The sequence below is a fragment of the Strix aluco genome, chromosome 3 (assembly GCF_031877795.1).
Source record: "Strix aluco isolate bStrAlu1 chromosome 3, bStrAlu1.hap1, whole genome shotgun sequence".
NCBI classification, from domain to species: Eukaryota; Metazoa; Chordata; class Aves; order Strigiformes; family Strigidae; genus Strix; species Strix aluco.
Genome location: NC_133933.1, coordinates 49,320,577 through 49,335,348, shown reverse-complemented (window position 1 = coordinate 49,335,348; position 14,772 = coordinate 49,320,577). Strand labels below are relative to the sequence as shown.

The 14,772-nt window shown below is 35.7% G+C and overlaps 1 protein-coding gene across 10 annotated transcripts in view; it reads right to left on the bottom strand.

Annotated features, from left to right (window-relative positions):
• SIPA1L2 (signal induced proliferation associated 1 like 2) overlaps positions 1-14,772 on the bottom strand; it is a 151,048-nt gene that overhangs the window by 67,954 nt on the left and 68,322 nt on the right. For all 10 annotated transcript variants that reach the window (XM_074818465.1, XM_074818464.1, XM_074818466.1 and 7 more), the window contains 3 exons: positions 9,864-9,997; positions 8,312-8,500; positions 2,302-2,476 (listed from right to left, as the gene is read on the bottom strand). In XM_074818465.1, coding sequence (XP_074674566.1) covers positions 2,302-2,476; positions 8,312-8,500; positions 9,864-9,997 — 498 coding nt within the window. The remainder of the gene's footprint in view (positions 1-2,301; positions 2,477-8,311; positions 8,501-9,863; positions 9,998-14,772) is intronic.

The window sequence follows — 14,772 nt, the reverse complement described above, 5'->3', positions numbered from 1 at the left end:
GAATGATACATACACAACGCCAATCAGCAATGTACATTCATACTGAAGCATGGCAAATATAGAAACTGAATTTGTTTGACAGACCAGCATATATTTTCACATGTACAAATTATTAGGTGATAGTCAGTCACGCTCTGATTGGGGGAAAAAAGCAAAAACCAAAACACCTCTTACTCCTTTGAATTTTTCATCCCTATTTATCAGTTCATCCAGAAGTCGGACAACCACAGCACGTTAATAAATATTTCTACACAGTAATTTGAAAAATGAGTTATTATTCTGTACTGAAATAGGATGCCATAGTCTCTATCAAGTCTGAATTATTAAAGTGAAACAAGCATAAGCAAAGAGGCAATAATGTTAACAAAAATAAATGTGGTACTTATGCAGGTTGACAGGGCTACGGAATTGCAGCTTTCCCACCTTGTAAGTCATAAATTAGAATCTGTCATAGGATTTAGATCACTTTTTTCACCATTTCCCACCCCTGCTAGAGATGGAGAATGTGAAAGATTTCTTGAGTTGCAAAGCTGGTCTCCCTTCATTACAAAACTGTGAGGTTTTATCACCAACTTCACATATCTCATTTCCTGCTGGAGAGATTGGCCTATGGACAGTTTATCTGTACTGGGTATCAACCACAATGTACACACACTAGACGTTTCCAAAAATTCCTAATACAAATCATTAAGTCTCTCTCCTAATGCTTTACAGGATATGACAGTCTATCAGGTGACTACCAGTTTAATAACAGAAGAGAAATCCTTTTATGACGACACTGATCTGTGTTCAAATGTACTATTTTGAAAAAATATTAAAATCCAGATGTATTCCAGTTAAATGAGGACTGATGTTGAAGTAGCAAAAACATGCAAGAGATTCCTAAGAACCAGGCTAGATCAGGTGGATAAGTGGCAGGAAGAACAGAGAAGCAAATAAGGGAACATATCAATTCCTAAATCTATGTGACTATCTGAAAGGCAAAATATCCCTTGCAAGAAAAGATGATCTTCCCTTAATTTCCTTTAAGTACATCTTTTCTAAGCTTCTTCTTGGCAACTTATCTCTAACAGTTCAAGGAACTTTCCTATTTGATAAGAAGAGTAAGTAGAATACACACACAAGTAGCAGGACTTAACAGTTTAAAAAGATGTACTTCATATTCCTTTTCTGTTATACACAGGCCATGTACAGTATATAAAAAAAATTATATTTTCAGGATGTAATACGCAAGCTACGGCAAAAGTAAGGATGCAAATCAAATCACAGAGTCACAGAATGGTTTGTGTTGGAAGGGACCTTTAAGGTCATCTAGTCCAACTCCCCTGCAATAAGCAGGGCCATCTTCAACTAAGGTGGCTCAGAGCCCCGTCCAGCCTCACCTTGAATGTTTCCAGGGATGGGGCATCTACAGCTTCTTTGGGCAAATTGTTCTACTGCTTCACCACCCTCATTGTAAAAAATTTCTTCCTTATATCTAGTCTTTATATCTATAAAAATAGTATGTTACAAAAAAGTAGATCACAGCTCATAGTGATCAGTTGTCAAAATCCTGTTAAAACTACATTAAACTAAGAATGTGTTAAGTTAAATTTAAGGGTAGTGAAAAGCAGTGCTAATAGTGAAGTACATTAATATATTATTGACTTTTTTAACAGCAATACTTCAGTTCCTATTTTTGCTACAAAGTCCAACAAATTTGTACAATTAAATTATTATACTATTGCACTTAGAGAAACTGAAAGACCCGAGGAAATGGCGGTAATAACACAGTTAAGTAGGTGAATGTTTATCAACTGCTGAATGACAACATGCTTACTGTGCATGTGTGAGAAACTAGAAAACTGAGAAAACTTGATTGCTCCTCAAATATAAACTTCAATATGTATGTTGATTAAAAAGAAGCACAGAAGTTCAGCTGAATTAAGGAAATCGGTCCCTTGTCATGACTCCATATTTTGAAATACATATCTTTTCTTTTGCCTTTTTAAGAATAGGATGCTAAAGTGTAGCTGGGAAATTCTGAAATATATAAAAAATATCACTCACATAGTATGACTTTAAGTGCAAACAAATGAAATAAGTTGCTTTGATTTTCACTTCTACCAATGCCACAGAAAAAGTAAATAATCTTTCAGACAAGGTGTGATACATGCTCTTATCATATGCTTCATTTTTCTCATTGACCATATAACCTTACTAATGAAAACTTAAATTCAAGAGCATGAAAAAAAACAAAACAGGATTTGCAGATTAACTGGATAATTATAGCTTCTACCATACGTTGGAAACATAACTTACTTTTATTATCTAGCTGAGCCCTGTATTTACTAAATCCTTTTAGCCGTACTCTCTGGCCCAGCAGATCAAGGAACTCTTCAAAAGCTGGTCCTGCCATCTCATTGTTATACATTTCTTCCTCTGTGCTTTGGCCTGCTTTGCAGTAAAGGATACCAATCTTATGTTGAAAACTCAGCTGAAATAAAAAAAAAAATAAAGGAAAGGAAAAATTACAGAAGCAAAAGAAAGTCAATACTAGAACAAATATTAACAATTAAAATATTAACACTATTATAACCCTTGGCAGAAGTTATCTGAAAGTGAAAAAATAAGTGTTCTGATTTGATAAATTAAGTCACCACAGAAAGAAAAAAAAAAAATCAAACCACAAAACAAACCACACACACACACCCCCAGCAACTATCTTGAAAGAAAACTGGATTGTCATTATCCAAACACAGATAAAAGCAGTACATGAAGACTTTTGCCTTAAATCAGTTATCTATAAAAGCACACTCTACTGCATGTTATGAGAACTTTAATTGGCAATTTTTGTATAACTATCTTCTTTCCCAGATTCAAAACAAGGTGAATTTATTTTCCTTTATTTCTACCCTTTAAAGTTCAGTGCAGTTCAGTTAAACAGGCCCTCAGAACAGTAATTTCTGTTATATGTAATCTTTAGTCATCCTCATAAAATTCGGCCACTGTTAAAAATTATTCCCAATTGTCAAAAGTATACTTCAATCTAGAAATGAGATTGCAGTTAGTTTTGTTAAACAAACTAGAGTCTCAACTCTAGAACACTAAAAAGAGATAACTTTATTAAAAAAAAAAAGCATAAAAAGAGATTATTACTTCTTGAGAAGAGTATTGTCTTGTTTTCTTAGCTATTTATGCATACTTAAGATGACAAATAGGAAACCTCCATGTGAATGGATTAGTCCTATTATTCTTAACTGACAACTTTTAGAGCTTCACAAACTGACAGAGACCATCAGTCACTTAAGACATTTATCTATATTTACGAGTCAAATCAACTCTCCAGCTGTAGACTTCTCTTAATCAAACTCCAGGATTACTGTCTAAATCGTGTGTTATACAAAGACAGCATATATTCTTATTACAGCAGAGGTGGCTAGAACAGTCTGCTTCATCTTAGTCATATGTAACACATGGTCTGCCATGTTATGTATATCATAAAACTCAAATCCATAGACATGCTACTGCATTGATCTTTTACCACAGCAATTTTGAGGAAAAGGTATGAGACTACTAAAATGTTGAGTCAAGAAAACATACATACATGAAAGAAGAAAGTGTCAAAAATATAATTTCAGACTTCAAATAATCCTTAACCTTCCCTCTTCAATAAATGCTGCGTTTCTCCAATGTAAGTGAAGAGTTGTATATAAGACAGTTGCCAATAGTCAATTGCAAAAAAAAAAAAAAAAAACCACAAAAAAAAAACCCCACCACGACACAAATCCTCATCAGCCCTGGAGAAAGAAAAGCTTTCACTATGCTTTTACTAACCTAGTCTTCTGTGTTTTTATGATGCTACTGCTTTTTTAAGCCAGAATTCTTTCTTTGTCTCCCATGCAATTCAAGATTTAACTTGACAGCATTCTTGGTTTAACTATTTACTTTCAGGAACAACCAACACACAAAAAATCCCCAAGATGTCCAAGTTAATGAAGATTTTTGAAGGCCATAGACAGAATCATTGACACTAAGAATCTCACACCCAAAGGGTAAATGTATTAAAATGAAGTAACAGGGAAATATTAGACTATTAAAGTCAATAGCAAAACACTTCATAAGATCAATTGGGCCCAGAGTTCTCTTCTTACTATAAAGTTAAGCCTCTCAGTGGGACAATTTCTTCTTATTTTAACTAGTACAAACAGGTCTAACTCAGAGATTTCAGCAGACCTATATTCATGGCAATGCACACTACAGAATTTGGTCTACTGTGTAGAAAACCTGCAGCACAGCAGGAATAAGAGTAAAGTATGATGGCAGCCCTCCCACCTCTCTGATGAACCCCAGTCCATCCTCTTCCTTTGATAACTGCTTTATGTAGGGGTGAGCCCTTGCAGTACAAACTCTGGCAGGAAGCCACTGACTGTGGAGCAGTTAGGAACAAAGAACAGGCTTAGTAAGGACAGCCATGAGGAATGGTGCTGCAATAAGTTTTCACCCAGGCAGCCCAAAACACAGAAGAACTAGGAGCTGTGCCAAAGTTTGATGGAATAGGAGGGGTGACCATCTGAAATAAAAGGAGATTCTGGGTTATGGATGCACTGTAGGAGCTGCCTGAGTCAGACTGGTGAACTCTGGAGCAGGGCAGGGTTAAGATACCAGCGTGCTCTTGTCATTTCCTTTTGACTGGCATTAGATGCTATCCATCCAGAGAGCTTCCTTGTTTGATCCCCATTTTGAAGCACTGCCTGGAGAGAGTTAGGTGTTTAACAAAAGGTTCCAGATCACACACTGGTGACTATTTTATTCAGCGGAAAGCTAGCATAGACGTTTCATGGAGGAAACTGGAAGAGAACTGGTTATATGAACATTGGATTACAGGAAGCAGTGCTGTTACTTGACACTTCCCAGCAGAGATTTAAGATGATTGTGAGCACACTGCCACCTCTGTCCCAGCTCTGTGTCAAATAGTTTAGCTTAAACCACAGAGAATTTAAGTTAATTTCCTTGACTTCACACTATAATTGAAGAGTGGAGAAGTTAAATGATAACTGAGTCATCAACAACAGAGGCAACAACTAACAGTAAAAAAGCACCTGGTCAAAATATTTGGTCTAGAAATACGCAGTCATACTCCTTCATTCTTTGAGGACACCAGTCATTCCTGAACTTGTTCATGAATATCAATATAATTCTGAACAGGAGTGAAGTGTACCTCTCTACCTTTCAAAACAACCTACCATCTCATGGTTTAAACATTGTCCTAGGAGACACTGAAGATAAGGATCTGAAACTCCCCAGCCCACAGAAGGAATTAATCCTGGGTTTTCACTTCATGGACAAGAACTGTAAATACTAGGCAATTATGTACAAATTTGATTCTACCAATACCACTATTCCTAAACAAGGCAGCAGCTGCAAGCTCATTTGCAGTAATCTGAACCTCCTACCCATGTGCTAGCAGCACTCATGACTATGAAATTTGAAGACAAGCAGAAGGACTCTCACACCAAGATCATGGGGACCATGCAGAATGAGAAATCAAGGTACCTTTAGAACATTAATGCTCAAGAAAGAAGTAACTAAATGAGCTTTGGCAGGATCTTATGTGGCATGTTTAACTGGCATGAAAAACTATCAGAATATTTAACACCGATAATTTTTTCCAGCCTTGAAATAGTACCGCGTGCTTATTCAAGTCTTTTAAAGTAAATAATTGCAGACATGGTTCCAATTTCATGATTTCTAAATTAGAAATTTTACATTTAATGTAACACTGAGAACAATTTCATAATGTGACATCAGAAAATAATTTCTAAATCCATTTAGCTACTTGGGTATATGATATGTATTAAAGGTGCATAGCAGTCCTTCCTGACTCAAAATTACTATGTTCTAGTCAGAATCAATCACAACTGAAGCTTGGCATCTTGTCATCTTCTTGTATAGTATAGATTCTTTATCATGTAACAACAACTTGTTGACTTTCATCATGTGAAGATTTTAGAGTTTTTCTGTCAAGGAACTTCAAAAGATTAGGCACTCAATAGTCACTAAATATCGCTTCAATCAAAGCTCCCGATTTGTTTGGGCTTTTTGTAAACTTCAGCCTTTGGCCTAGAGACAAGTGAATATCCCCAGAGGGATGTGAGGGGAACCAGAAAGCATATATACATTAAACCACCATTAGCAGAAAGGGGGAGGGGGAATTAGAGGTGAATTAGACAGAGGTAAAAACCAAAATAAAATATAATAAAATCCTGTCCAGGTTATAGATAAATAGTTGACTTCTCTTGTAAATTTACAGCCAAATCTAATGCTGATCATCATATGCCAGAATAAATTGGGAAAATACAGATTCTTTATTTCTATGTTCAAATTAGGTCAACCATCCAATTTGTGTCTACTTTCTACCATCATTTTTGAGACAAAGTTTTAGCCACATGGCTCCTCGATAATCCATACTAGATTTCACTGAAAACTATGAAACAGGTAGAAAATGAAATCAAAACACCAAAACAGCCTTCAGTCTGCTGAGGAACTATGCAAACATTTAATACACCGTTACGCAAAATGAATATTATTCTGTTGACATTATTAATCCTCTAGATCATGATTCATATTTTTAAATTCATGACACTTCACAGCCAGTCATCACCTTCAGTTGCCAAGCATAACTCTTATTATATTTCCTTGATTAATAAACTGAAAGCATCAAGTATGTAAGAGGATTAAAAGCATAAATGGATCTCATGCCAGTTCTATGCACAGCTTTCTGTCTATGTTCAAGTAATTATCTCATAATAAGCAGCACTTAAGATACATTAATAATACTTTTTGCCTGGTGACAACCCATTTCACAACAGGATTGAATTTTCAGAATTGATCACCCAAAATAAAAAGAAGTGCTATGTACTGCTGTTTCTCAAAATTTGGAGTTGATGATTAAAGAATTACTTTGGTCAGCTCAGCGGACAATCTCCATTTCCAATTTTTGGGAAATATTTATAGTGAGTTTGGGAAAGGTCAGGTCAAATAAAGTAGTACCCTATACTGCCTAGAACATACTGCCCTTCTGAGCAGTGAACGTTATTCATTAGATTAACCTAAACTCACTCTGGAGCTCAAACAGGAAAGACAGAGTACAACAGAGATGTGCAACAGTACATCAGGAACTGTTAGATTCCGAACTGAGTGCTTCTGATACCCCTTCATTGTTTTACCAAAAGAACTGACAAACACAGGAGAAAATAAGAACATTTGGCAAAATGAGTTTTCAATTAGAAGTCCTCCTCAAAGACTACATTGAACAAAAGTAGTAAAATATACATACAAAACTAGCTTATCAATCCACCCAAAAAAAGCAATTCTCTTCCTCTGTCTACATTTACTTGGTTTTGAGCAATTGTTACAGTCACAAGAGAAGACAGAATAATTCTGGTAGACATCACCAATGTTAGGTGCAATCACTACATTCAAAACTGAACTAGCATTAAAAAACTAATTATAACACCATCATAGTCAACTGGATCCATCAGCAGATTCAAATTCAACAGATAGATACTGACCTTTGCTTAGAAAGTGCAATCTTCACTTTAAACATTTTTTAAAAACATGCTTTTCAAATGTGATTTAAAAGCCATCACAAGCCTGTCCTTCACAAAATATTCAGAAGCTATAAATTTAATCACTAGCTTTGAATGAAGCAGATTCACTTTATTGAACCCAACAGGCCTCACCATTTTCTCTCCAAATTTAAGCCATATGAGTATTTCACTGCCATGCAGTTTATTCATTAGTCTCAATCACAATTTCAGTTGTTTGAACCCAGAAGCATTCTATTCTAGTAAGACTACTGCAAGTTAATCAGAAAACACTATTGTAAAAAAACAACCCAAAACTTTAGATGTAAAGACTTAATGTTATATGCTTTTGCCTCCTTACCTATACATAATATTAATAAAATGTTAGATCTATTTTCATTTGCATTCAGCATTTTTACACATTGAAGTGCAAATCCAGATTGTGAAAACCACTTCTTACCAACATTAAAATTTAGTTATAATCTTTCTCTCAATCACTCATCTAAAGAGAATCTCCATAGACCAATAATTTTTTTCTTAAGCTGCAACGTATTTTAAAAATAATTTTCTTAGAAAAGAAAACCTCGTTTTGTCAACGAAAATACACAAGTATCTCCAAAACCAAGAAAGTGAACAGTTTGCATTACAGATCCATGTTTATTAACATTGCCTGCAAAATATTTAAGATAATCTTTTTTTTTTTTAAATGAATAGCCTTTAAAGAAAAGTCATTTGCTACATACCCCTTGTTCATCTAGTTTAAGCAGCTGTTCAGGTACTTTGGGTGAGTTGGAAGCCTGCCTCAGGCACTGAATACTCAGCTCTGGTATTACATACTCTAGTACTTCTTTGAGAGGCAGACCTCTTGCCGTGCCATGTCGAGCAGTGGATGGTATAGCATCTTCTAAAATTGCTCCTCTAAGTGTAGTAAGCTGCAGTAAGGGTAAAACACACAACAACTTTTAGTTCTAATTCTACAATGACTTTTAAAGATATAAACTTCAGGTTTTAGCAAAAGCATGGAAGAAAGAATTGGAAGAAAAAGATCATTATTTTTAATTTTTTTAACCAATAAAAAGATTACTAAATAACTTAAAGAGGAGAGACGCTCTTATTGTCTCAGTGACAAATATATTTTTTGTTTAAAGAAATTCACTGATTATATCATTAACTTATTCTGACTCCTAAGACTATTACTTTTTTTAAAAAAATATTTAAAACAACAGGAAAACTAAAATTTATTAATTTTAATACCATACTACCCTAGACACAGTAGTTGAATGTGGGGTTGGACAGGTGAGGTAAACCACAGCTAATGGCACCTTCATTTAACCCATCCATCTATTTTTTAAACCATGCTGCTTTATCTTCATTGGATTTGGCAAAAAGAGAGTAATTTCTTAGAAGTCAGTCAGCTGAATCACCTCTCCACACATACATACAGAGACACACCTTTTTGGCAATAAAATAAAAACCGAGTCCAAAAAAAATTTTATATGCATCCGTTTCTATATCTATTTGTAAAAGCACATGAGCCCAGGGATATCAGGAAGTCTAGATAACACTTCTTTATGTCCTAATCACAATAAAAAGCAATAGTCCTAAGGATTATGAAAATACATAGTTACTTGTTATAATAATAACATTGCGTATTTTCATAAAATCAAAGCTAGTTGCTGTGATAAAGAAATTAGCTTGCAAGAGATGCTAATTCACTTGAAATAGAAGTTATGAGATGTGTCCTTCCACAACAATAAGTGAGCTATTTTTTCAAATAAGACACATATTTTTATCAATACATTAATATTCCTTCCACAAGTCATGTATGTAGAAGTATATAAAAACATCTCACAGAAAAAAGCTTCTAAGAAAGTACTTTGAAACAAAAGAAAAATTACAAATAAATCATGGTACTGGTTTTCACATTTTTTCCCCCCCTTTTTCCCTGTATTTCTTAATCTTTTATTTCTATCATTAGAAACTTAACATCAAGCAGCTTAATCCAAACTTATCTTCAGCTTTGTTCTTATCATCTGTTCCCTTGTTTGCCCATTGCAGTTCCCTTCAGCCAACTTACCTCCTTTTAGGTGCCCTCTCAAAACAAGAAAAATTTTATGCAGTACAGAAGAGGAAAACTTTGTTCCAGGAGCAACTACATTTACTAATGGTACAAGAATCACCCCTTTCCTATTAACAGATTTACTTTCAAAGTTAGCAACATATCCACAAACAACTAGTATCCTAAGCTCTAAGTTAACTTTTCCATTCCTTTGCAGAATTACTGAAAGACATTACCTCACTTGTCCTGAAAACAATACGATAGTTGAACTGAGATCCTTCTTTCTCCTTGACATCTTCAACCTTCTCCCTTCGGATGCTGACTGCTACAGGTCCAAGATTTTCATCTATTCCAAAGTAGTTCTGATGCTCTTTTGCACAATAGTGAATGAGGAGAGAAGAGAATAATGAAGTATGAGTCTCTTAGAAACCATTAATCAAATATCATTAAAAATTTCTACAGCCAGAAAAAAAAAATCATTTTTAATTGAGCTATGAGATCTGTAAATACACTGGCTTGTGGTCTGAACTGCGCAGTAAGTACATAAATCACAAAATGTTAATTTTGATGAGCAGAATGATTACTCATATCACGTAACTCAAATTACTGCAACTGCTGCTACTATGAAATAATAATTTTTTACATTTTTTGTTAATATGAAATTAATAATTTTGCTTGATGCTGTAAGAAACTACTTTGGAGAAACTATATCTATATTAAGTCTTCAACAGAAGCTAACAGTCTTCAAACAAATAAGGTGCTATGAAGCTTCCTTAATGTCATTCAATTTATTCTTATTTTTATTTAAAGCTTTGCATTCAAAGCAGCAACAGTTTTAACAAGTGAAAACTGAGGCTAATAACTCTTCAGTCTTTGATGAACAGTTCAGTTCATCCTTGAGCCAAGTGGCCCATTCTGGGAGAGTAAAGCGTTACTGACAGAAGAGGAAGATCAAGTTATAGACCATTTAAGCAGACTATATACACTCAAGTCCATGGGACCAAATGGGATACATGTTGAGGGAACTGTAAGGCCTCTCTACCATCTTTGAAAGGTCACAGCGAGTGCTTACACCCACCTTTAAAAGGGGTAAGAAAGAGGGTCTGGGAAGCTAGAGGCTTATATAGGAATAGATATATAGTAATGATAAACCTTAGTTCCCAGGGAGATGAAGGAACAAATTCTTATGGAAGACATTTCCAGGCACATGAAAGACAAAAAAGATGCTTGGAAACAGCCTGCATAGATGCTGTGGTTTGAACTCGGCCAGCAGCCAAATACCACGCAGTTGGTCACTCACCCTTCCCCGCCCAGTAAATGGGGGAAGAGAGTAGAGAACACAAAGAAACTCGCAGGATGATATGAAAAAAAGGTTTAGTGATTGTAATAAAAAAATAACGGAAAGTACAAACGGGTAACGCACAATGTGCTTGCTCACCACCCGCTGACTGATATCCAGCCCACTCCTGGCCAGCAATCCCGACAGAACAGAGATCAATCCTGCCACACTGACCAGAAGCAAGAGAGAACCTGCCTCCTCTTTATACTGACCATAACGTCATATGATATAGAATACTCCAATAGCCAATCCGAGCCCGGCACTCTGGCTGTGCCCCCTCCTAGCTCAAGAAAAGTTAACTCTATCCTCAACAAAACAAGGACAATAGATTTATCAGATGCAAATTACACGTGACTTTCTACAATGAAATGACTGGCTTTATGGATAAAGGAGGAGCAATGTATTTTAGCAATGCTTTTTACAGAGTCTCCCATAGTATCCATGTAATTAAACTGAAAAGACATGGTTTGGGCATGCAAATTACAAGGTGGACATAAACTGGCTGGACAGCTGGCCTCAAAGGAACTGTGATCAGTGATACAAATTCCAATCTGGGGCCAGTTACTAAAAGGTTTATCGAAAGTTGATAGTGGAGTTGTTACTGTTTAATAGTTTTTTAAATTATCCAAATAATGGAATGGAATGCATCCTCAACAAGTTCATGTACATGACCAAGCTCAAGGAGAACAGTTCATGTACTGGAGGTTAGGGCTGTAGCTGGGTGCAACAGGTGAAGGGGAATAACTGGGCAGGCTTTTAAAAAATGAGTAGTATGTGCATAGGGCAGATACTGAAATGCATAAACCTTGCAGTATTTTACAAAAGTGGGCAAAGGCAGTTAACTCATCCACACAAGTTAAGTCCTACATCTGTAGGGTGTCTGTGCTTCACTTCCCACTGTCTGCTTCCCCTGGAGGCAGCTGCTGCTGAGATGGGACAGCTGAGCTGCATGCGAAGCAGCTCCTAACCCACTGAAGTTTTCAACATGACATGCTAAAACAAGTTCTCCCTTTGACAATCTGAAAAAATGGACTGACAAAAATCTCGTGAAGACCAGTACAGACCTGTATCTAGAGCAGAACAAGCTCATACAACAATACAGGCCAGGGACCAACTGCCTCAGGAGCAGCTCTGTAGAAAAGTACTGGGGACCCTGGTGAGCAACAGGACACACAGCAGTCAGCAGAACCCCCTGCAGAGATGAAGGCTAACCACACTCTGGGCTGCACTAGCAAGAGCATATCAGCAGGTCAGGAGAAGACATTACACCTCTCTGTTTCACACTTTTGAGGCCACATAAGGAGTAGTGTCCAGTTTTGGACAGAGTGGGACAAGGCCAGCAGACAACTACCATGACAATGAAGGGGCTGAAGCATACAACAGATGAGGAGAGTCTGAAGGAGATGGGCTTGTGCACCTGGAGAAGAACAGGTTAAGGGGGGGAAATAATTGCAGGATCCCACTAGTTGATGGGGGGTTATAGAGAAGGTAGAGCCAGACTCTTCTCCAAGGTACAGAGAGAAGGGACAAAATGCAACCATCACAAGATGCAGTCCCTCATTGAGAGGAATCAAACACAGGAATAGGTTGCCAGGAGAGCTTGTGAAATCTCCATCCTTAGAGATGGTCAAAAGCTAAAGGGACAACTAAAGGGTAACTGAACAACCTATTCAGAACCTACCTTTAAAGGAAGCTTTAAACAGGGAATTAGACTGGATGACCTCCAGAAATATCTTCCAATCCAATTTATGCTATAATTCCATATTTTAAATAGCAATGAAGTAATAGACTAATTTCTCCTTTTAGGATTGTCTGGATTAAAAAACACTTTACTAGCATTTTTACATAAATAAATATTTACTACCATAAATACACAATGTATTTATAGAAATGTGTAAGGAAGTTTTTGCAGAATGTCTTTCACTGAGAAGTCATCTATACTCTCAGAATGAATACAAAAAGATAAAGTTATCTCTACATAAATGACGGTCTTTGTCAAATCAACTTTGAATTAAGTTTCCAGAAGCCTTTCAAAAATTTATCTGTAAAGTATGTTGGTGGCTATCTCCCAGTGGAGAGAAAATAAGTAGCAGCACGTTACTACTAGCATCTTTTTTCTGGAAGGAACACCTGAGATCAAAGGGGCACAGACATTAAATTATTTGCTCATGCTCACCCACTACATTCCTTCCCCAGCCTGAGCATTCTACCTGCATGGATAAATTACACCTCATGGATTTCACAGTGTTAAATTAAAACTTTGAGCCTTAATGGGCAAATTTATCAAATGGAACAGGATTTTACAGACCAGAGGCAGAGATATTGATTCAGAAGCCAAACACTTTCAACAACATAAAAACTCCCCACAGCTGCATATTCAAGGCTTTGACAGAGGTAAACTTCTCAGGGTTTCTACAGCCTTCTATTTTGATGTAAATCTAGGAAAGGGTATTACACAGTTACTACTAGATTACTTGGCTGCAGTATTACTGAGCAGAAAAATGCAAGCTTGGCAGATATCTGCTTATTTCTTGTACAATATGAAAGACACAAAACCAAAGATGTTATTTATGTACATTAAAAATAAAATAGATAAAACAGTTTCAAGAATCGGAATTGAAGAAGCTGAAGTAAATTAAAGAATAGCATGGCTACTGATATTCTGGGATGTGGGGAAAACATTTTTAATTCAAGGCACTTTTAAAAAAAAAATTCATAAAGCACAAACTCATGAAGCTCATTTAAATGTATTTATGTTGATATAAAAGTATTGACTGGAGAGGAGAGAAGAAAGTAAGTGCTATTTTCTAGCTATTTAAAGAGAGATGGTAAAATGTTACTCACTTTGTACTTTTTCATTTTCAGGAATAATTGTCAACTTTTCTTCTAATACAAAAGTCTGACTTACACAAACTGAGTTAATACCAAAAGCTTGTTAAGACTGTACATTTCTTGTAGGACAATTTTCAGTTTCATATCAGCAGATAGGTAAAATAACATATTAAGAAATGATTGTAAGCATCCCTCAAATAAAAAGTATGGTAGTAATAGTCAAGTCTCATGGTATTATGAGGATAATTGCACAAGGGGAAAAGGACAAATCAATGATAATAAAAGCATATTTCAATTATCCTTTCTAAAAATCAACATAGCTTTTTTCCCCTTCTCATCCCCCTTTTATCCCACAAAAATATAGTTCACTAAAGGACACCATTAATAAATCAAAACCATGAGATAAAATAAAATATTCCAGCTTTTACAAACCTTAACTGAAAACTGAGAAGATATTTTCCATAAATATTAACATATTTTACATCAGTCATGTTGGACTGGATGTTAACAATAGTTACAAAGCTTATAAATATGCAGTATAAAACTACAGCTCATTTCAGAAGACACTGAATTCCAAATCTCTCATTTCTTGAAAGGGAATGGAATAATTACTGCTACACATGCCAGGGTGTTTCTTCTATGCATCTTAAAACAGAAATAAAACTTGTATGCTGACAAGTGCCAATTATAAAACTGTGAACTAAACCAAATATTCAGAAAGTTATTTCTTTTTCATAGATATATTAAAGGCAAAGAAAATTGGTGGCATTACATATGTCTCTATATACAAGTGACTATTGTTTGCTAAATTTTTACTTCATCCTTCCACAATTATTTTGCTAAATTCAACTCTGCTATTAAATCTACAATTCAACGAACAATCAGCTAGGAGATCTCCCTGTCATGGAAGAGCATCAAGTAAGACTCAGTATGCATATAAATGTCACTTTTGCTTATATGGGAGATCAGCAGAG